General features: G+C 52.2%; 2 protein-coding genes across 3 annotated transcripts in view; one reads left to right on the top strand and one right to left on the bottom strand.

The window, feature by feature from the left end:
• Positions 1-12,305, top strand: part of ERN2 (endoplasmic reticulum to nucleus signaling 2) — a 25,172-nt gene extending 12,867 nt beyond the window's left edge. Inside the window, 13 exon segments of the mRNA XM_005224805.5 lie at positions 64-211; positions 314-435; positions 1,118-1,273; positions 1,534-1,705; positions 6,480-6,564; positions 6,694-6,883; positions 6,965-7,064; positions 7,140-7,339; positions 8,836-8,983; positions 9,073-9,200; positions 9,716-9,839; positions 9,923-9,990; positions 10,081-12,305. Coding sequence (XP_005224862.2) covers positions 64-211; positions 314-435; positions 1,118-1,273; positions 1,534-1,705; positions 6,480-6,564; positions 6,694-6,883; positions 6,965-7,064; positions 7,140-7,339; positions 8,836-8,983; positions 9,073-9,200; positions 9,716-9,839; positions 9,923-9,990; positions 10,081-10,293 — 1,854 coding nt within the window. The 3' untranslated portion in view covers positions 10,294-12,305.
• On the bottom strand, positions 10,384-20,923 carry PLK1 (polo like kinase 1). 2 transcript variants are annotated; one of them, NM_001038173.2, is given in 10 exon segments: positions 10,384-10,877; positions 11,116-11,298; positions 11,395-11,549; positions 11,739-11,816; positions 12,823-12,978; positions 15,581-15,800; positions 17,044-17,137; positions 18,374-18,518; positions 19,621-19,789; positions 20,448-20,923. In NM_001038173.2, coding segments are annotated over 10 exon segments (1,809 nt in total). In that variant the 5' UTR covers positions 20,850-20,923; the 3' UTR covers positions 10,384-10,670.

Here is a 20,923-nt window from a genome sequence, read left to right as displayed (position 1 = left end):
GAGGGGATGAAGCAGGAGAGAAGCCCCCCGCCACCACTCATGACTCTCCATCTTCTGCCGTAGCCTCGTGGCCTGACCCTGGCCCCCACCGATGGCCCCACCACAGAGGAGGTGACACTGCAAGTCTCAGGAGAGCGAGAGGGCTCACCTAGCACTGCTGTCAGATACCCCTCGGGCAGCGTGGCCCTCCCTAGCCAGTGGCTTCTCATTGGTGAGACCCCTTCCACCCAAACTTAAAGGACCTGTGAGCCCAGCTTCTGAGCTAGAAGGCTGAGGTCACCTTCAGCCCCCTGACCTTGTCCCTGCCCCTTAGGACACCATGAGCCACCGCCAGTCCTGCACACCACCATGCTGAGAGTCCATCCCACCCCAGGGAGTGGGGCTTCTGGGACCAGACCCTCAGAAAGCATCCAGGCTCCAACTCTCTTCTTGGAGGTCAGTGTTCGATAGGCAGAGGGCCTGTGGGGAGATGCTGCAGGGGTGGGCAGCCCTGGACCTTTTCCTCAGGCTTCTAGGCATAACATTTGAGGTGAGTCACCTGATCTCACAGTTTCTCAGAAGAAAAACTTTTTTTGTTGTTATTGCCAGAAAAAAGCGTTACAAGTGTCAAAACGGTATTGGCTATCTAAATTGTGAAACACGGGTCACGGTTTTCTTTATTCTTCAGTTTAGAGGTGGCAAAAGATTTATCAAGTGAGAAAATGAAAATGGAAAAACTATAAAGGTATGCCTTCCTGGGAGAGGACTGGACAAGAGTTGCTAGTAGTTCAAGGTTAGAAGGAACAGGCATGCTCTGTTCTCAGAATGACATGATTCTCAAATCTGGTTGCTTATCAGAATCACCTAGGAGCCCACTCCAACCTCACTGAATTCAGAATCTCTGAAGGCAGACACTTGTATTGTTTGGTGATGTCCAAGAGTATCTGGCTTTTTTAGTGACACCCCAGGTTTCCTGGGGCACCACAATTTTCAGCACCACGGAGAGCGCCAAGTTTGCCATCATGTAGACCACTCTCCACCCCTTCAGCTAAGCCCAGCCCTGTACTGCGTGATGAATAAGGGTTAGGGGTTCTGTAGCAGGAGGGGCTGCTTATAGTGGAAGCCCCTTTGTCCTCAGCTCCTGAGCCTGAGCCGGGAGGAACCTCCGGACCTGGAGCTGCATCCTGAGAAGAAAACCTCAGCGCTGTATCCAGGCCTGGGACCCCAAGACCTGCTGGCAGCCAGTCTCACTGCTCTCCTCCTGGGAGGATGGATTCTCTTCCTAATGAGGCAGGTAAGCCCATCACCTCTGACCTCAGGTCCATTTTATGGTCTTCCTAGAGGAACTCTGCTCCTCTCCAAGACCACTTAGCGAGTTTCTCCCTCACCCAGGTCCAGTTCTATCCCCTGCCTTCCTCTTAGCAGCTCCCAGGTCCTCGATACTGTGCTCTATATGTCAATGCTCCAGGGACCGGCCATCTCAGACACAGCTTCTGGGCCCATCATGGGGCAGGGCTGGCTAGGGCTGAGCCCTCTTCAGCCCCCATATTTCAGCAGCAGCAGCAGCAGTTGGCAGAGAAGCAGCAGCACCAGGCTCCCCTGGCACCTGCAGGCCCTTCTGACATCTCACAGGATGCTCAGCCCCAGCCCTCCAGTGCCACCCTTCAGAGCCAGAAGAAGCTTCAGAATCCCCCAGAGCAAGGCCAGCCACTGGAAGACCCTGAAGGTGAGCTCACATGAGCAAGAAAGGTCAGAGTCAGGGACAGAAAAGAGAGAGGCAGGTTTAGCTCCAGAATCAGATTATTGGAACAACTGCTGTTGTTCAGTCTGTGAACTGAACAAGTTGTATCTGACTCTTTTGTGACCCCATTGATTGTAGCCCACCATGCTTCTCTGTCCATGGGATTTCCCAGGCAACAAGACCGGAGTGGGTTTCCCATTTCCTTCTCCAAGGGGTCTTTCTGACCAGGGATCCAACCCACGTCTCCTGCCTTGGCAGGTGGATTCTTTACCACGAAGCCACCAGGGAAGCCCACCCTAAATGAGTTAACAGGAGAGAACTTTGAATAGTGCCTGCTGTGAAGTGGAGCCCTCTAGAAATGTTTGCCATCATTTTTGCTGTTGTCATTATGTTCAGGGACCCTGGATACAGATAGAACTGGTATAGATCTAAGTCCACTGTTAATTTTGATAAATTGCTTGACTCCTCTGAGCTGCAGTTTTCTCATCTGTCAAGTGGGAATGATACCGCCTACTCCATTACATCACCTCATATGACCGGTTTACCATCACCACTATTATTAAATCATGCCAAGCTGGTGTTATTAATATGTGTTAAAAGAATATCCTGTTTGGTAATAATAATAGTAGTAGTAAATTACCTAGGTACCCTTTGGTTCCTTTTCTCTTTAGAGCTTTTTATTTTTTTTTTTAACATTTTCCTCTCTTCTCTCAATTTCATCCTATAAAGAAGCCCTTTCAGGCTTCCTCTGGAACCTGTGGGATGCCAGGGGAGCTTCCATGTGCTTTTATTGGTCAGTCCAGGCTGCTTCTCTCCCGCTTCTTTGGCACTGCTCAAGCCACTGCCTCCTACCTTGGGGCTACTCTGCTGCACCACTAACTCAGCCTGAAGTCCGCCCCATATTTAGTAGGATGCTCCCATGCTGCTTCCGAAGTTCCCCTTTGTGTTCACCCCCCCCTCCACCCTGTGCTGAGAGGAAAGCAGCTTCCTTCCTGGGGGCTCAGCTCCTGTAGAAAGCCCCCCACGGCAGAGTTGCCTGAGCCCTGAAGGTTGCAGTTCCGGTTACTTTCCTGGCTCGGGGTGGGTCCACACAACACTCCATCGCACCCTGAAACACTTCTTCTTGGACCTTCTGACTCAAGCCGAGTCTTTCCCCAGATGACCCAAACACCACGTTGTCCCAGGTGGTTCTTGTCAAAAGACCTTACTGTCCCTCACCACCACGGTCTACTAGACGCAGTTACTGACGGGATGGAATTCCTTCCCCCAGACATCTCCTCAGTCCCTTCATGGGTCTGAAGATGCCACTAACCCACAGAGGAAGAGAAAAGAGGATGTTGAATTCCAACCCTGGTTCATCCAGGCTCCCCTGTTATATGAAATACTTAAACTTCTTTACTCACTGAAAAAGCAATCAAAGTATTATCAGTGCTTCAGGACAAAAATCTAAGAAAATAAAATACCCAGCTAGAGCGTGGTCATTTTGTGACAAAACTCAGTGGTAACAATCTCTATATGATATTGAGTTCCCTCTGCACTTTAAAAGAAACCTTTCTATTTCTTTTACTTTCTTTAAAGTTTCAATAAGCTTTACTTCAGTATTTTCATAACTTCTAGGAAAGCATGGAAGGGACAGGTAATTATTAAGTGCTGTGGTAAATGCTGTGATGGGGATGGAAGGATACAGGGAGCGGTAGGAACACAGAGGAGGGTCATGGAGCTCTGATGTGGGGACATAGGAAGTGTCCTCAAAGTGAAGTTAGGCTTGATCCCAAAGAGAAGAAGGAATTACCCAGGTGAGCAGGGCAGAGTGGAGCAGGAACCCTCCAGGTGGCCCCAAGAGCACAGGTGAAGGTTCAGAGATGCGAGAAAGCAGGGTGCACATTCTGGAAGCTGAGAAGAGGGTTGCAAACTCATGCTTCCGGGTGGGTCAGGTGGATAAAGCAGAGAAGCGAAGCAGTCACATAGGAGAGAGAATAGGGAGTGGTGGGGACTGTGGCCAGCTGGAGAACAGGTGCTCGGGCTAAGCCTGCCTTGCTTACTGCTGCAATCTGGACCAGAGCTTGACTCAGGAATTATCTGTTGAGTTAGTGACTGACACTGGCCACCAGAGATTCTTAGATTAGACAGCACTCTTAATAAATATATGCAGAGTGAATATGTGCTAAGCAGGTATGAGGTATAGGCAGAGTTAATGGCTAGGACTTGCCCATTCAATATGCAGCAATTTGGAGTCCAGTGTATCGAAATCTTTCATGCAGGGAGAGTCAAATAAACACATGTGGCAGATGGCAGGAAAGCTTCGAGAACCACTCTCCAAAAAAGCCCTGCACTCCTATGGCAGCCCCTAACTGCCTTAGGGGCTGTTCTTAGGACATCTGTGTCAGGAACTCTGACCTCGGAACCTTTGGTCCTCCTCTCAGTGCAGGGAAAGGAACGTTCCTCAGGACCTTTTCATGGTTCACAAAATCTGCAGTGGAGCCCTGCCCCACTCTCATTTAACCTCCACCAATGCATCTACACGTGCTTGGTAGGGTGTCCTCCAGGACTGCTGGCTACATGGTACATTCAGCAGCAAGTGGGCACAATCAAGCTGGCACAACCAGCTAAAACTGAGAGCTAACATTTATATAGCACTTACTGTACACCAGGCCCTGTTCTAAATATTGTGCATGTATGAAGTCATATTCACAAGGTAGATACTATCATTATGCTGATTTTATAGAAGAGGAAATTGAAGGCAGAAAGGTTCATGACACTCCCACCCCGGACTCACAAAGCCAGTATGTAGCAGCCCGGGAACTCACAAGCAGGTCAACTTTGGGATGGTATCTCTGTTTGAATTTTGGCAGTGCCCATGAAGTAGGTAACTGGCTTGAATGGTTTCCCAAGCTGTGTAAAAGAAGCAACGCAGTACCTCACATATTTCTGGGGATCTCAGAGGGGATTCTGACCATACATCATGTCCCCACCACATGACAACTTTTGATTCCTTTAGAAATTCTCCTGTGTTTGTTGCTTCTCCGTTATCATGATATAGAAGGCTGAGCAAATGATGGTGAATATGTTTGTGCAAACTGAGCCTCCTGATTCATTATTTCTGCATTCAAGAACTTCATGGCCAGAAGTCTGGCCTCCATCCCAGCACTGAGGGTCCTCCTGAATCTAGAGTTAGTTCTGAATCTAACCCAGAAAGCACGTAGTGAGTGTTCACGAGGGCATCCAGGCAGGGGAGGCAGACATGCAAAAAGACAGGAAACCAGCAGAACCAAGCGAGTGGTACAAAGCGGTACAAAAGAGGAGCCGGAAGCGCTCAGGGACCCTCACCTGGAGCCAGCTGAGCAGGGCTTGTCCAAACAGGCTTTCTGGCAACTCTGTCCCTGCTTTCTGAGCTGCTGGAGAGACAGGCCCAGCTTACCTGTGTGTGATGTGCTTCCAGCATGGCCCCAAGACCACGGTCCTGAGGGTGGAGTATACACATTTCAGGGTACACACATTTCACTTACTGCCTGCATCTCATCAGCAGAGAGTTTTTAAGCAAATAACCTAGAGCAGTGCTAAGGGACAGCTTAATACTTTGCTCACAGATCTCTGACGCTGATTTTCATTTGCTTTTCCTAGAGCCGATTAGAGACTAAAGCTGCCAGCTCTTCCTAGGGAGAGTGTTCTCAGGACCACGGAGGGGCACACAACTCTAGAAGCACAAGATGCACTTAGCTGTGTGCATGGGGCCCCCTGGGTGCTGAGCAGGAGCCTGCCCTGTGCCTGGGTCATTGTGAGGGGTCTCTCCCAGGTGACCCGAAAGGAAGAGCAGTAACTGCCCAATTCCTCCACTCACCTGAGCCAATCCCACCCACCCTTTCTTAAAAAAAAAAAAAATTTATTTTTGGCTGTGCTGGGTCTTCATTGCTCCTGAGGCCTTCCTCTAGTTGCTGCAAGGCTGGGGGGGGTGCGGGGGGGGCGGCTACCTCTCTAGTTGCGATGCACGGGCTTTTCATTGCGGTGGCTTCTCTTCTTGCAGAGCACAGGCTCTAGGCACATGGGCTCAGTAGCTGCAGAGTCTGAGATTAGTTGTCCTGCGGCGTGTGGAATCTTCCCAAACCAGGGTTCGAACCCGTGTCCCCTGCACTGGCAGGCGGATTCTTAACCGCTGGACCACCAGGAAAATCCAAACCCACCCTTTGTAACGGGAAGCCAAGGCCTTCTGGGGGCTCCCTGCTTCCCTGGAACTAGTTCTAGACAGTTCAGCATCCACATGCCCACTGCTCCCCGCCCACCTTGACCCCCGCCCAGGACAGTCTTTTCTGCCACAGCCTTCACCTTCATCATGCTTCCGGCTGACAAAATTCACTTTCCTATTTGAAGCCAATACCTTAGTCGAAAGGGTTTATTATATTAGTAAGTGGTGGAGGTGGGGAAAGGAAAGAAACCTGGGCAGGAAATGCCAGAAGAGGGAAAAATGATAAAAGAGGACAGCAGAGCAGACCTCCCCCCCCACCCTTTTTCCCATTAATCCTCAGTAATATTATGCAGGATCCTTGACATAGTCCGCCTTTACAGATGAGAAAACCGGGGCACCGCGGTTAGGTCACTTGCCTGGAGTAAGTGGTAGCCTGAGGCACTGGACCCTGTCTGGCACCCGGAGGGGCATGGAAGCCGGAGGCTGGAGAGAGATCGAGGTTGGGGAGACGGGTCTGGACTGGGCAGGGTGGCAGCCATGGGCAGAGGCCCCCTGAGACCCCCTCTCCTCTCCCCCCAGCTGAGCAGCTCACCGTGGTGGGGAAGATCTCCTTCAACCCCAAGGACGTCCTGGGCCGCGGGGCCGGTGGGACTTTTGTTTTCCGGTGAGTGGCAGCCAGGAGCTGGGCTGAGGTGGCCACTATCCCTTGGAGAGCACCTCTTTCAAAGAACCCCCAAGGTGGGTGTGGATCCTAACGATTCCCTTTTCGTCTGCCCTCTGGACCTCCACCCAGGGGACAGTTTGAGGGGCGGGCGGTGGCGGTCAAGCGGCTCCTCCGTGAGTGCTTCAGTCTGGTCCGGCGGGAGGTGCAGCTGCTGCAGGAGTCGGACAGGCACCCCAATGTGCTCCGCTACTTCTGCACCGAGCGGGGACCTCAGTTCCACTACATCGCCCTGGAGCTCTGCCGGGCCTCACTGCGGGAGGTGAGGTCTGCGCTCAGGGGTGGGAGCAGGGCCGGGGGTCCTGGGCTGCAGGGTGATGCTCTGCCCCTCACTGCTCCCCAGTACGTGGAACACCCAGAGCCGGACAGCTGGGGCCTGGAGCCCGGGATGGCGCTGCAGCAGCTGATGGCGGGCCTGGGTCACCTGCATTCCCTACACATAGGTACCAGCCCCTCCCGGCCTCCCTCTGAGCCCCTGCCTGCCCCCCTCAGCTCTCAGCTCTGCTCTGCTCTCACAGTGCATCGCGACCTGAAGCCGGGCAACGTCCTCATTGCGGGGCCCGACAGCCAGGGCCTGGGCAGAGTGGTCCTCTCAGACTTCGGCCTCTGCAAGAAGCTGCCTGCCGGCCGCTGCAGCTTCAGCCTCCGCTCGGGCATCCCGGGCACAGAAGGCTGGATGGCGCCTGAGCTCCTGCAGGTCCCACCTCCGGACAGCCCTGTGAGTCCTGCTACCCCAGGCTGCAGGCATGCCTCCCCACCCAGTGTCTCTGCTGCCTGGGCTCTGGATCACCCGTTCTGTGGCCTTCAGTGACTCCTCCCAGCCTGTTTCTTCATCTGTAAAGTGGGGATAACTCCTCCCTTTTTCCCCTAGGGCAGTGGTTCTCAACCAGGGGTGACTTTTGCCATCACTGGGCAATGTCTGGAGACCTTTTGGGTCGTCCATTTGGCAGGGAAAGGGAAGTTGCTACTGCCACCTAGTGGGCAGAGGCCAGGGATGCTTGTGAGACACCCAATGCACAGGACGGTCCTCCAGGACCAAGAATCATCTGGTCCAAAATGTCAACAGTCCTGAGGTTGAGAAGCACTGAGCTAGAAAATGGTTTTCATCTCTACTGTGGTGTAGTCACTGAGGAGCTTGAAAAAATCCAAGTGCCCAGGCCCTACACCCAGTAACTGACCCCCAGCGACTTTACTGTGAAGCCAGAGTGGAGAGCCACCCAGATTGGAGGGTTTGGGGGAGCATCAGATGAGCTAATGGTTTCCTCAGTTGGTGCTAGTGGGAAAGAACCTGCTGCCAATGCTGGAGACTTTAGAGACGCAGGTTCAATCCTTGGGTCAGGAAGAACCCCTGGAGGAATAACTGGTAACCCATTCCAGTAGTCTTGCCTGGAGAATCCCACGAACAGAGGAACCTGGCGGGCTACTGTCCATAGCATCGCAGAGTCGAACGCGACTGAAGTGATTTAGCATGCGCACACACACATGAGCTAATGTAACTGAGTCATAGAGCAGTGTCTGAACCCCGGAGGCACTTGGAGACCCAGGATCACAGATTTTTGAGTCAGTGTTCAGGGGGACGTCATAGGCATGGATGAGAGTAACACACAGGCGAACAGACAGAGTCACCCTCACCCCTGAAGTCGAGCGAGAGCTAGAAGTGGCAACGTGGAGACCCAAGAACCAGGGCACTGATGTTAGGAGCCTGTGCGGGTTTTGATTTTTTTAATTTGCGGCCACCATTTTAACTTCCGAGAAATTCCACATAAGTCTAGATTTCTGGATTCTTTTGCAAAATCAAAAGCTCTGCCACCCAGAAAGTCCCCTGGAGGCAACCAGCTGCAGCTGAGTGCCAGAGGCCAGCTGTGGATGGGGACGGTACCAGATCACTGTCCCCACTGTTGCCTTATTGCCTCATGCCCAGCCAGCTTCACTCGGACATGTCAGCATCACCCACCAGACCTGGAGGAATAACGCGTGGAGACCTAAACTAGAGGCTCAGTGGGCGCAAAGATTCTGGATGAAAACCACACGTCCCTTCCACTAGTGCAGAGGGGAGGGAATGTAGGGCCACGAAGATGCATCTTGGGAAGCATCCTTGACTTCTAGCCTGAACCAAATCCCAGGCTGCTGCCACACCAGCCCCGGGCAGAGCGCAGCCAGGCAGACTTCCTGGAGCAGAGACCTCCTCCTCATCTTTGTCCCTCTGGCCCCCAGACCAGCGCAGTGGACATCTTCTCTGCAGGCTGCGTGTTCTACTATGTGCTTTCCGGTGGCAGCCACCCCTTCGGACAGAGTCTTTATCGTCAGGCAAACATCCTTGTGGGGGCTCCCTGTCTGGCTCACCTGGAGGAAGAGGCCCATGGTGAGGGTGACCTGGGCTGGCAGAGGAGGGGGGTAAGCAAGGCAGAGGCTGGACAGGCTTGAAGCCACCCCTCCCTCTTGCCCCTGCAGACCAGGTCGTCGCCCGGAACCTGGTAGAGGCCATGCTCAGCCCCCTGCCGCAGGCTCGCCCCTCCGCTCACCAGGTGCTGGCCCACCCCTTCTTTTGGAGCAGAGCCAAGCAGCTCCAGTTCTTCCAGGTCAGCTGGAAATATGGAGAGAGGCCTCAGAAAGTTTGGGTTCTGAGCAAGGGAAATCAGGTTGGCTGGGGGAAAGAGACTCATCTGTGTTCCAGGCAGCCCAGCTCCTTGATCTAAACCAAGACAGAGCCCAGACTCCCAAACGCTGCCCTCTCAGCCCTGCATGGTCTCCTCAGCACTGCTTTCCAAGCCCAGCTGCCCCTGGTGTGAGGACATACCCCATTCCTTTCAGCCCTAGTTATCTCTTGTGCTATTCCCATGCCCAGACAGCACATTCCACTTCTGTGACCTTGAGTCACTGAGCCTGTTTGCTCGTCTGTAAAATGGGGAAAACAGCGCCTCTGTCACAGGTTGGACTAGACCCTGTGTAGCAGAGATGCTCCACTTGACAGGAGGCAACAATCCTTTACCCTGAGCCGAGCAGCTCTGGCTGCTACACGCCCCCAGCCATTGGACCCTCCTGGCCTGTGGCCTCCAATCCCGGTCAGGAGGCTCAGCAGCTCTGTGGGTCCTAGGACGTCAGTGACTGGCTGGAGAAGGAGCCTGAGCAAGGGCCCCTGGTGATGGCGCTCGAGGCAGGAGGCTCCGAGGTGGTCCGGAGTGACTGGCACAAGCACATCTCAGTGCCATTGCAGACAGGTAGAGGCCAGACTCGGGGGGCCCGGGAGGTCGAAGGGACGCCCCAGCAGGGACGGCTGTGCCAACGCCTTCCCTGCCCACAGATCTGAGAAGGTTCCGGTCGTACAAGGGGACGTCAGTGCGAGACCTGCTTCGTGCTGTGAGAAACAAGGTGTGTTCCAGGGCTCGGGAGGGGCCTGGACGGTGGGGAGGCCTGAGGCCTGGTCCGGCTGAGCCCCAGCTCTCTGCTCCGACCCTCCAGAAGCACCACTACAGGGAGCTCCCAGAGGAGGTACGGCGGACGCTGGGCTCTGTCCCCGACAGCTTCGTCCAGTACTTTACCAACCGCTTCCCACGGCTGTTGCTACACACGCACGGTGCCATGAGAAGCTGCGCCTCCGAGAGCCTCTTCCTGCCTTACTATCCACCGGCCACAGGGGTGAGGGGGCCGAGCCCGGGGGCAGCAGGGAGCTGAGCCCGCCCGGGTCGACAGACCAGCAGAGGCCAGGCCGCTGGGGCCACCGGAGCAACAGCGTGTGCCCCTCAGGGAACACAAGGAGGAAAGGAAGATTCACGTATGTTTAATGTGTATAAAGGCAAGCACAGTCCCGAATTCAACAGCCACGTTCTGTACAATTCATAGGGTGGGCCTGAGGGCAAGGGGAGAGGCCACAGAACCCACACGGAACATGTACAAAAATAACTTACACAGCAGCCCCCACCTGCAGGGATGACGAAGGTCTCGCCCCGGCCCCCAGGGCTGGGGACACACTATAAAGTGGCACCACGGTGCTAACCAGCATGGGCCAAGGTGCTAGTTGGGGAGGAGGCGCCAGTCCGGGGGGTGGGGGGCTATGAGGAGGCCTTGAGGCGGTTGGCGGCCGAGCGCGAGCTCAGCAGCTTGTCCACCATGGCGCGGGCGTAGCGCAGCCGGCTGGCCAGCTCCTTGGAACAGCCGTACTCCTCCAGGAGGCTCAGGCGGTATGTGCGGAAGTCCCGCTTCTCGTCGATGTAGGTTACGGCGGCCATCAGTGGGCACAGGATGAGTTTGGTGTGGTCCTGTGAGGGAGAGGGCAAGAAGATGGACAGAGGGGTTACTGGTGATTGAAGACCCCAGCTGCTACTGTGTGTTGGCAGGAGTAGAGGGAAGATGGGCCAGCTGGCAGGAAGGGACACATTTCATTTCTTTCTACTGCTGCTGCCAAGGATGGGTCCATGCCCCCCACTCCCCACCCAACTCCGTGGGCTGGCAGAGAGGCACAGACACCCTACCCCAGCCTTCCAGGGCCCAGCTCACCTGGAAGAAGTTGATCTGCACACAGCCATTACTGAGGTGCAGGATGATGGCACTGCGGGTACGGAACCAGGTCCGCAGGTAGGGGAGCCGGGCCAGCTCGTCGCCTTCCCGAGGCGTGATGTTGGCGCCCGCCTTCAGCAAGTGCTCGCTCATGTAGTTTCGGAAATACTTCAGGAGGGTGATCTGGTTGGAGGGTGAGAAAGGGAGTCGAGTTAGAGCCTGTCCCGGGCACAGCCCTCACTCCGCAACACAGGACCACACAGGCCAGCCAGCACTCACCTTCTTTATCAAGGAGTTGGGGTGGGAGCTCACGGTGAGGTAGGACTCTGAGCCGTCGCGCTCGATGTACTGTAGGCTGTCGCCGTCACTGTAGAGGATGAGGCGCGTGGAGTCATTGAAGAGCACCCCGACGCTGTTGTCGCACAGCTGATACCCTAGTGGTGAGGGGAAGGAGACCTCAGAAAGGGGGAGGGGGAGCAGAGAGGGCCTTGGAAGCTGGAACTAGGAGGCCTGGGATGCAGACAGCAGAGTGTTGAGGGAAAAGGACCCGAGAGTCAAGAAAAGCAAGTGCCTGTAACAACTCGGAGGGTCTCGAGCTACCCACCCACCTGGGAGAAACCTACCGAGGCCATACTTGTCCGAATAGTCCACCCACTTGCTGACCCAGAAGATGGGGATGCAGGCAGGGTCCTCGGCCTCCTCTGGGACAGAAACAGACAAGACAACCAGTCAGGACGAACCTCTTCCCCTCTGATGTGCTCGGGTGGCCCACACCAGGGAACTCGGTCCAGAGGCCTGGGGCCCCAGAGGACAGCAGAGCTGGGCCTCTGCCATCAAGTAGCTTAGACAGGCAGCACTGAGGCAGAAAGTCACAGTGCAGCCGAGTCTACCCGTGTGTTCAGCTGACCCGTTTAGCAAAGGCCCACTGTGTGCCAGGTGTTATCACAGGCATAGTGAGCAAAGACAAAACCTACTTCCCGGAGCCTGCAAACTGGCTCCAGGGCTAGAGACCAATCAAAATAAATATGCACAGAAATGTAAGTTACTTATAACTATCATGGTGAGAATCAGTGAGTTTTGAGTGATTAAAAAATTGTAAGAGAAGCTAATTTCAGATGTATGAAAATGTGATGTTCCATGCATGCTATAATCCCCTCTTTCAAATACAATAAACAAATGTGGAAACTTTATGTTAGATGGGAAGTGTTGTGGAGAAAACATAAAGCAGGTAATGGGGAGGAGAAATGCTAGGGGTTGGGGGCAGGGAGATGCTCACAGAGGTAATGCTGGTAGAAGCACGTGAAGGGGTGAGTGTCAGCCATGCAGGGATCTGGATGAAGCGAGTGCTGGGGGAAGGGAACGGTGTGAGCAAAGGCCCTGAAGCTGGAGCATGCCTGGGTCTGTTATTTCCACTGTCTTGAGGCCACAGAGGAATTCCCTGAGCAGAAGAGACAGTGTGTGCAGAAGCACACAGCCAGCATATGGAGCTGCTGAAAGGTGGGGCACTTGTGGAGACAGAACAGATGAGTCACAAAAAGAGAGGCCTGACCATGGAAGGCCTGAGCTAGCAGGCCAACTTCCCTGGACTGTAATGTACAGGAAACGGGAGAAGGAAAGGCATTGTGGAGCTGGGGGCCTGGACAAGCTGCCAGCATTCTGTGGCTGAGACTTCCCTGCCCTCTCCAGGTGCCCTGGCCCGGCGCCCACCTTGCCTCACTAGCCCCCGCTCCGAGGGCTTGGAGGCGTTGACGCTGTGCAGCTGCTGCAACATGTCGCTGAGATGGCAGTCGACGGGCTCACTGGCCTCCCGCACCACTGGTTCCTCTTTCTCCCGGGGACGTTCAGGCATGGGGTTCTCCATGCCTGTAGGAGAGGAGACATGGTTATTAGTTAGGCACAAAGGCTGCAGGATGTGAGGGCCTGCGACCCCCAACCACAGCTTGAGAAGCTCTTTACGCTGCCACTGCTTTAGGTAAGCAGCAGGTTATTAGAGCAGGAGCTGCCCTGCTGGCTTCATGGCCACACACAGCCATAATGCTTCAGACACTCAGGCCTCTGACCCAATGCTGGGCCCTGCTGGGAACCTCTGGTCCTGAGCAGCTTGGAGCTGCCTGGCTTCAATCTAAGAATTAAAAGCATCTTCTGTATCCAGGAAAATGGGAGGGCTCAGTAAATTGCAGTCCATAAGATGGCCTAACAGGCATTTAATGAAAACATAAGAGGTTTTCCCCCCTAAAATCTGCTTTATGTACTTGTATGTAACTGAAATCTAAAAAGATACACCCTGAAATTTTAAGACTAGGTGTATTTGGGTGGTGGAATCATGGATGATTTTTATTGCCTTTTATGCTTAAAAGTTTAATTTTTTCCCCACCAACATGAAATTCTTAAAATATTTAAAGATCTGAATTTTCAATTTAAAAAATCTATGCTATGATAAAGACTTAAGTTTGAAAGAATAGAATATTTGAGACTTGCTTTAAAAACTCTCTTGCTAGAGAGAGTTTCTAGTTTCCCTCAGCTCTTTCATTGCCGTGGATTTAGTACCTGGTTGAGGACCCACAAACCAGGGAAGAGGAAACAAAACAAAACTTCCCTCCCAAAAAATCTAGCAGAAAGAAAAGGAAGAAGGTGGAAACGATAAAAACAAGTATAGGCAGACAATGATAATTATTAAAAACAGATGATGAAAAATGGAATTTATGTATTTATTCCCCACAAAGTTCATTCTACTTCTGGGTTTTGCTTTATGTTCAAAATCTAAAACTAAAAAAAAAAAAAACAAAAAACAATCCTTTAAAATAACAATGTTATCTTATAGCTCTAAGACTAAATATCCATGAGTCCATACCAACCAAATAAACGAATGGGAGAGAAGTGACAGCTCTTCCTTACCGAAGAATTTTGATTAATAAGATGTAGAAGGAACAAGAAAAGGGGAAAAATCACCATGAGAATACCACAGTAATAACTGCTGCTGCATTCACCACGGATGCTAACATCAGTGAGCTGAAGTCTGAGAAGCAGTATTCTCTCAGAGACGCTCCCCATGGGGCTTAAATTAATCACCGAAGGAAAAACAGTAACTATGCAGTGGAGGCACCACCTTAACCAGTGATCACCATTCAAAGGAAATACTCATATAACCAAAGAAAATATCAAAAATTAAAGCAAAAAGAAAAAGGTATCCTTAAAACAACAGTGTCATAACTGAAATGAACTCATAAAGTTGTGCTATATCCACACAGAGAAATAAAGTATTTCAAGTGGCTTTTCTTGGGTGGGGGGGGGTGTGTGTGTGTGTGTGTGTGTGTATGAGAGAGAGAGAGAGAAATATAGTCTAAGGACAAAAAGAACTGCATGGAAATAAACATAGTTTCATAACATACTTTATATACGTTGAAAATTCATGTATACCGTGTAAGCAAACAAGGTTTTCATTGTGAGAGAAAAAGAAATACAAGCATAAAATTAAAGTAAAATTCTATAATATTAAATTAGACACTTACAAATTACCAAAAGAGAATTAAAGTAGTAATTTCACAGTGGAGAAAAAGACTGCTGTAAGACAAGTTTGCATCAATTTCAATTTCCTGAACTTGATAACTATGTCCTGTGTTGTGGTTACGTAAAAGAATTGTTTTTAGGAAATACACACTGAAGTACTAAGTAGTAAAGGCCAGAATGTTTGGGACAAAAACAGTACACACACATACAATGAGAGATGGAGTAAATGTTGAAAAATGTTAATTGGTGGAGAAAAGAGGGTACAAGATACAGGAAGATTTTGTCTATTCTTATACTTTTCATATTTTGAAATAATACTAAAATAAAACATTCAAAAATGTGAATCAGAAATGGCATAAATCTAAGGTCACCCCCCACTCCAGTTATGTATTTTCTAATTCTGCTCTCTGAAGAGACCTAGAAACAATGACAAACCAAGCAATGAAATGCGCTTTTGTAAGAAAATGTCCATCCTTTTAGAGAGATGTGCACAGAAGTTCCTGGGGGTAAAATGGCAAGATGTCTGGAATTAACTTCAAAAATACTTCAAAGGAACAAACAAGGAGCGATGAAGCATACATTACAAATCTTAGTAAGTGCTGACTCTGGTGGCGATGTGGGTCCCACGTACATTGTGCTCCATGTGTGTACCTGAAGCTTCTCAACATTTTTCCCAATGAACCATGCAGGGCGAGATCAGTGATTTAAAAAAACATAATGTTAAGAATTGTTCAGGCATGGCATTTAGCTACTCTCTTCTCTCAGGACACGACAGGTCTGATTCAGTCACAGTAAGGTCTGTCTTTCCTGACAGGGCTATGGGGAAAGGCGTTTGCCATATGAGGATGGGGACCATGGATTCAAAGACTGGGGCCTGTCCTACTGCACACCAGGGCTTTGGGGACCATCCATTCACACACTGAGGCAGGCAAGGCTGTCTACCCACACTCTGGTTTACCTTTATTGAGGACGGTGAGAGGCTTCCGGTTGCTGGGGTCCAGGCTACTGGGAGCGATTGAAAACCTCGGTGGAATGGTGAGGCAGGTGATGGGGAGGCGGGCAGGGATATAGCCGGAAGTGAAAAACTCGTCATTGAGCAGCTCGTGAATGGTTGGGCGGGCAGTGGGATCTGGCTGAAGCATCTTCTTGATGAGGGAGGAGGCCACGGGGTTGATGTGCTGGAAGGGAGATGGGGAGTCATAAGCAGGATATGACACAGGACCTGGCTGCTGCACCACCACCCCCTACCCAGCCTCAAATACACCATGTTCAGTGGCTATAAATGTCCCAAGTTTCCAATGGCAGCTTTCCTAAGTTGACAAGTTGCTCACCACTAGAACAGCACTTGAAAACAAAGGCTTGGAAGTCATAAAGACCTGGTGTAAGTCCCAGTTCTGTCCCTTAACACCAGCTGTGTCAACCAACCCAACTTTCTGGGCCTTTGTATCTTCATCTATAAAGTGGGGACACAGCACCAAGCTTGGAGCCCTGGTAAGGAGACCCAACCCAGGGGAGGTCAAATGCACAGTAAGCCTAGCATCAACTATGTACTTACTATCTACCAGCAAAATACTGTAAGCACTTCATGTAGATGAACTCACTTAACCCTCAGAGAAACATCCAAAGAGTGAAGCTCTCTAGTACCACCCCTCTTTTGCAGATGAGGAAACAGGCACAGAGAAGTTAAGTGCCTAAGATACACCCTGAGTGGTGGAGCCAGTACCCACACAGAGGCAGTCAGGGGCAACCCCCACACTCGGAACCACTCTGCTCGGCCCAATAATTGACCCTGTGTAACAGATTCAGCCCATCTGTCCTGATGTCTCGAGACAAGGCTCTTGGCTTCACCTAAGACAAAGATGCCAAACTGGGAAGCAGCTGTGTGCCAGACTGCTGCAGACTATCCCTCTCAATGTACTCCTGCTGGTGGCTGCAAAAGCACACCACTTTGCCTTCACGGTGGCTCACAATTCTGTGAGCACTCACTGTGTGCAAGATGCTCTGGGGCAGGGACTCCATTTTACAGACGGGAAACTGCAGCTCAGAAGACTCAGGCCATTTGTCCACTGTGCTCTGGCTAAAAAGTGGCAGAGCCCACCTGAAGCAAGACAGTCCACTGCCAGGCTAAGCAGCACTTCTCCGTCTGCTCCCTACTCCGGCTCTTTCTCTCTGTTTTACACGTCTTTTGGGTTATCTGCCCAACCGTTGAGAGCCTACAAACTCTCATCCCAAGAAAACCTGTTTCTGTGCACATACGTCAGACTCTATGCAATTTCAGACAGGACCCTCTAAAGCTCTTACGCCTACCCTGGGGTGGCACTGACCCACTTCTTTCCCCAGGATATGGCTGGGCTCCGTAAATCACTTGGTGGGGGAGGGAATTAAATAAAACAAATGTAAACTTAAAGTGGTTTTAGTCACCTTGGGAATACTGTATTCATTGTTCTTGATCCGGAGGTAGGTCTCTTTTAGGCAAGAGGTCTCAAAAGGTGGCTTGCCCACTAACAAGGTATACCTGTAAGCACAAGGAGGGATTTGGCTCAAGGCTCCCAACCAAAACCCAGATGCAGGGAGGAATCCTCCCAGGGCCAGAAAGGAAGTCAGACATCTTTTGGGCATTCACTGTGACTCTGGGGCCCCAGAGGACAATTCACAAGTTCACTAACCAGCCCCAGGAGACACAAACTGGCAGGGAGGTGCCCTCGGCAGAATACAGGTGATGAGACTGGGTTCTAATGGATCAGTGACTTTTTAGCTATAGCCTGTGGTAATCTAGGAGCCAGAGGCTGCTGGATAACATGGAACAGGTCCAAGCAGGGGCCACTTGCTCCTTCAGAGGCAGCCCCACAGTTAACAGTTCTGTACTTTAGGCTACAAGTTTTCATGTGGGAAATTCCAATGCAAAGAAGTAGGAAAGCCATTTCTAACTCTCCAGTATCCAGGGAAACAACAGAAGGGGTAACACCTGAACAGGCCAACCTCTGCCCACCACCCACCTCTGATGGCCTTGACCCAGACGGACCACAGGACCTCCTCCTGCCAGCACCACTCCTGGCCTAATTCTTCCCACCCAATGCTGCTTTTAGATCAGTGGTTCTAATACTTTATTGTGCATGGAAATCACTCAAGGGTCTTGAAATACAGATTGTGATCCAGTTAGCCTGGGTCTTGAGATTCTGCGTAACAAGTTCCTAGGTGATGCTGCAGCTGGTCTGCCGTACTTTGAATAGCAAGGGATTAGAGCAAGTTTAGAGAAGGCAATGGCACCCCACTCCAGTACTCTTGCCTGGAAAATCACGTGGACGGCTGAGCCTGGTGGGCTGCAGTCCATGGGGTAGCTGGGGGTCGGACATGACTGAGCGACTTCACTTTCACTTTTCACTTTCATGCATTGGAGAAGGAAATGGCAACCCACTCCAGTGTTCTTGCCGGGAGAATCCCAGGGATGGGGGAGCCTGGTGGGCTGCCGTCTATGGGGTCGCACAGAGTCGGACACGACTGAAGCGACTTAGCAGCAGCAGAGCAAGTTTGTGGAGACAATCCCTCCCTCATTCCCTGAACCCACAGCCCAGGCTGCAGGAATCCTACAGGATATACCAATTCAGCAATGAGGCTTCCTTCGGAGGCCATCTGTCCTCTGGAGCAGCCTTTCCAAAGGCGGAAAGGTCTGCAGGATAAAGTCTATCAAGTGAGAAATGTCCAGAAAGCCCCTTGCTGAGACTGGTGGGTCCTGAGACAACTCCCAACTTACATGATGCACCCAATGGACCATACGTCCACCTCGAAACTGTGCCCCTTCTTGCTCAGCACCTCAGGAGCTATGTAATTAGGAGTCCCGCACAGGGTCTTCTTCCGTTCCCCGTCATACTCCACTTTGGTTGCCAGTCCAAAATCCCCTGGGACAGAGGGAGGAAGATGGAGGCTCAGATGCCAGCTTCTGTCGTCTGTCAATGCAGACAGCTGCTTCAGATGTAACCATCAAGACCCAGGGTCAAGTGATCTCTCAAAGCCTCTAGTCCTTGTGTGCAGCGAGGCTTACCCAGAAATCCTCCCACCATGCTGGCCCTAGGGAGGGGCCTCCCAAAGACCCTCTTCACCCCTTCCCTTAGAAAGGGGGGGTTTACTCCGAAAAGGGAACTGACAAGGATAGCAAAACTCAAATGCCTACAGGGCTTAAGCAAATAAATGTCAAGATGGCTACTTGGCAAGTTTGTGAGGAAGTGATACGGAGGGGTGGGGACTGTGGCAAACCATAGGGCATCTAAAGGGAATAGCTGCTGTTCAGTACAGCAAAGAGCTGTCCTGAGGGAACGCTACCCCTGTACTGTTGGAGTGTTTAAAAGGAGCTCCAAATTCAAAATTTTACATCAAGGCGCTCAGTTTAAAAAAGTGAAAATGAGGGGCTTTCGTGATGGCTCAGTGGCAACGAATTCACCTGCCAGTGCTGGAGAAAAGGTTCCATTTGTGGTCGGTGAGGATCCCACATGCCACAGAGCAACTAAGCCCATGTGCCACAACTACTGAACCTGCCACAACCACAGAGCCCTGGAGCCACAACTGCTGAAGCCTGCACACCTGGAGCCTGTGCTTCACAACAAGAGAAGCCACTGCAATGAGAAACCCGCACACTGCAACGCAGAGCAGCCCCCACTCCCCGCAACCAGAGAAAGGCACGCAGCAGCAGAGACCCAGTGCAGCCAAATATAAGTAAATTAAAAAATATTTTAAAAAAGTGAAAACAAATCCAAATTCTTAAAAAAACAAAAAACTGTATAGAAGAACACACCCCCCAAAGCGCATCTGCAGACAAGACATTGGTTTGTGGCTCAAGTTCCCGTCCTAAAGAGAGGATTCTAGAGGCAATCAACAGCCCAGACTTCCTACCATCCTCTTCCTCCCTCCCTTGTCTCTTTCCAAATTTCCTCTCCCCCACCCTCCCTCCCAACTCCTCCTCATCCCCACTGCATGTCAAGTGCCCCTGCAGGCCCAGGTCCTTACCTATTTTCACCTCCAGATCCTCGTTCAGGAAGAGATTGCCCAGCTTGAGGTCTCTGTGAATAACGCGGTTTCCGTGCAGGTACTGGCAGCCCAGGACGATCTGCCGCAGGTAGTAGCGGGCCTCGGGCTCCGTGAGAGCTTTCCTCCGCTTGTGCAGCTCCAGGAGAGACTGGGAGCAGGAGGGAAGCAGAAATGGGAGCCGGTGCTCAGACCCAAGGCAGGGACGGGGTGTCATTAGGTAAAGGCAGCCAGGACCCTACTACCCATTTCTTCTCCAGGACAACTATGATCCAGACTCCCCTCCAAACCAGGCAGCAACAGTTCATAGCAACCCTCTCCCACTGGCTCCCTCCCAAGTCCCTTACCTGGGACCCCTCTCTCAGCCCACTCCGGAAGCTGAGTCCCCAGTATCCCGGTCCCGGAACTCTTGGCAGCAACAGGTCCCTTTCCTACCTCTCCCCTCTCCCGGAAGCTCTGAAGTCTGGCTCCAACTACCCTCTGCCTGACCCAACCCCACTCCGGAAAGTGAGGGTCCGCAATACCCCTTACCTAGCAACTCCGGAAGCCCTGGCGTTCATAAGCAAGGTTCTCCCGCACCTCCCCCAATCCGCCCAACTCCTAGCGTCCAGAAGCCGCCTTCCCTAGAGACCCCAAGTGCCAAGAACCTTCTCTCTCCCTAAGACTTTCTCAATTTCCAGTTCCAGGTTCCCAGCACCTCTTCCCCAGCAGCTCCGAGCCCCGGGGCGCCCCTTCCCCAGCAGCTCCGGTTCCCGGCGCCCCAACCCCTGCCCCCAGGGCAGTTCCAGTTCCCCAGCAGTGACACTCACCCTCCGGCGGCAGAGCTCCAACACCACGAACACGAAGTCGTTGTCTTCGAAAAAGCCGTGGAAGCCGACGACGTGCTGGTGAGCGAGGCTGCGGTGAATGGATATCTCCATGGACATCTTCTCCTTTTGGTGCGGTTTGAGCAACAGCGACTTAGGCACGATCTTGCCCGCGAATACCTCCTTAGTGTCCGCATCCGAAATCTCAAAGCACTTGGCAAAGCCACCCTTCCCCAGAAAGCGACCCCGTAGATAGCGCCGCCGGCTGCGAGGGTCCACTAGGACCTCCGGGATCTCCTTCGCCGGCGGGGCGGCCGTCGAAGCCCCGGGAGCTGCAACTCCGGGCGCTTTCCCTGGGTCGGCTGGTGCCCGCCCCAGCTTCCCTGCAGTTGCCGCCGCACTCATATTCCCGGAGTTGCCCAGCGGACCTAGCAGGCTCTAGGCAGAGGTTTGGCACGGCTCTGCCTCTCCTCGAATTC

Source organism: Bos taurus, chromosome 25, assembly GCF_002263795.3.
Source record: "Bos taurus isolate L1 Dominette 01449 registration number 42190680 breed Hereford chromosome 25, ARS-UCD2.0, whole genome shotgun sequence".
NCBI classification, from domain to species: domain Eukaryota; kingdom Metazoa; phylum Chordata; class Mammalia; order Artiodactyla; family Bovidae; genus Bos; species Bos taurus.
This window is presented reverse-complemented; position numbering and strand designations above follow the sequence as displayed.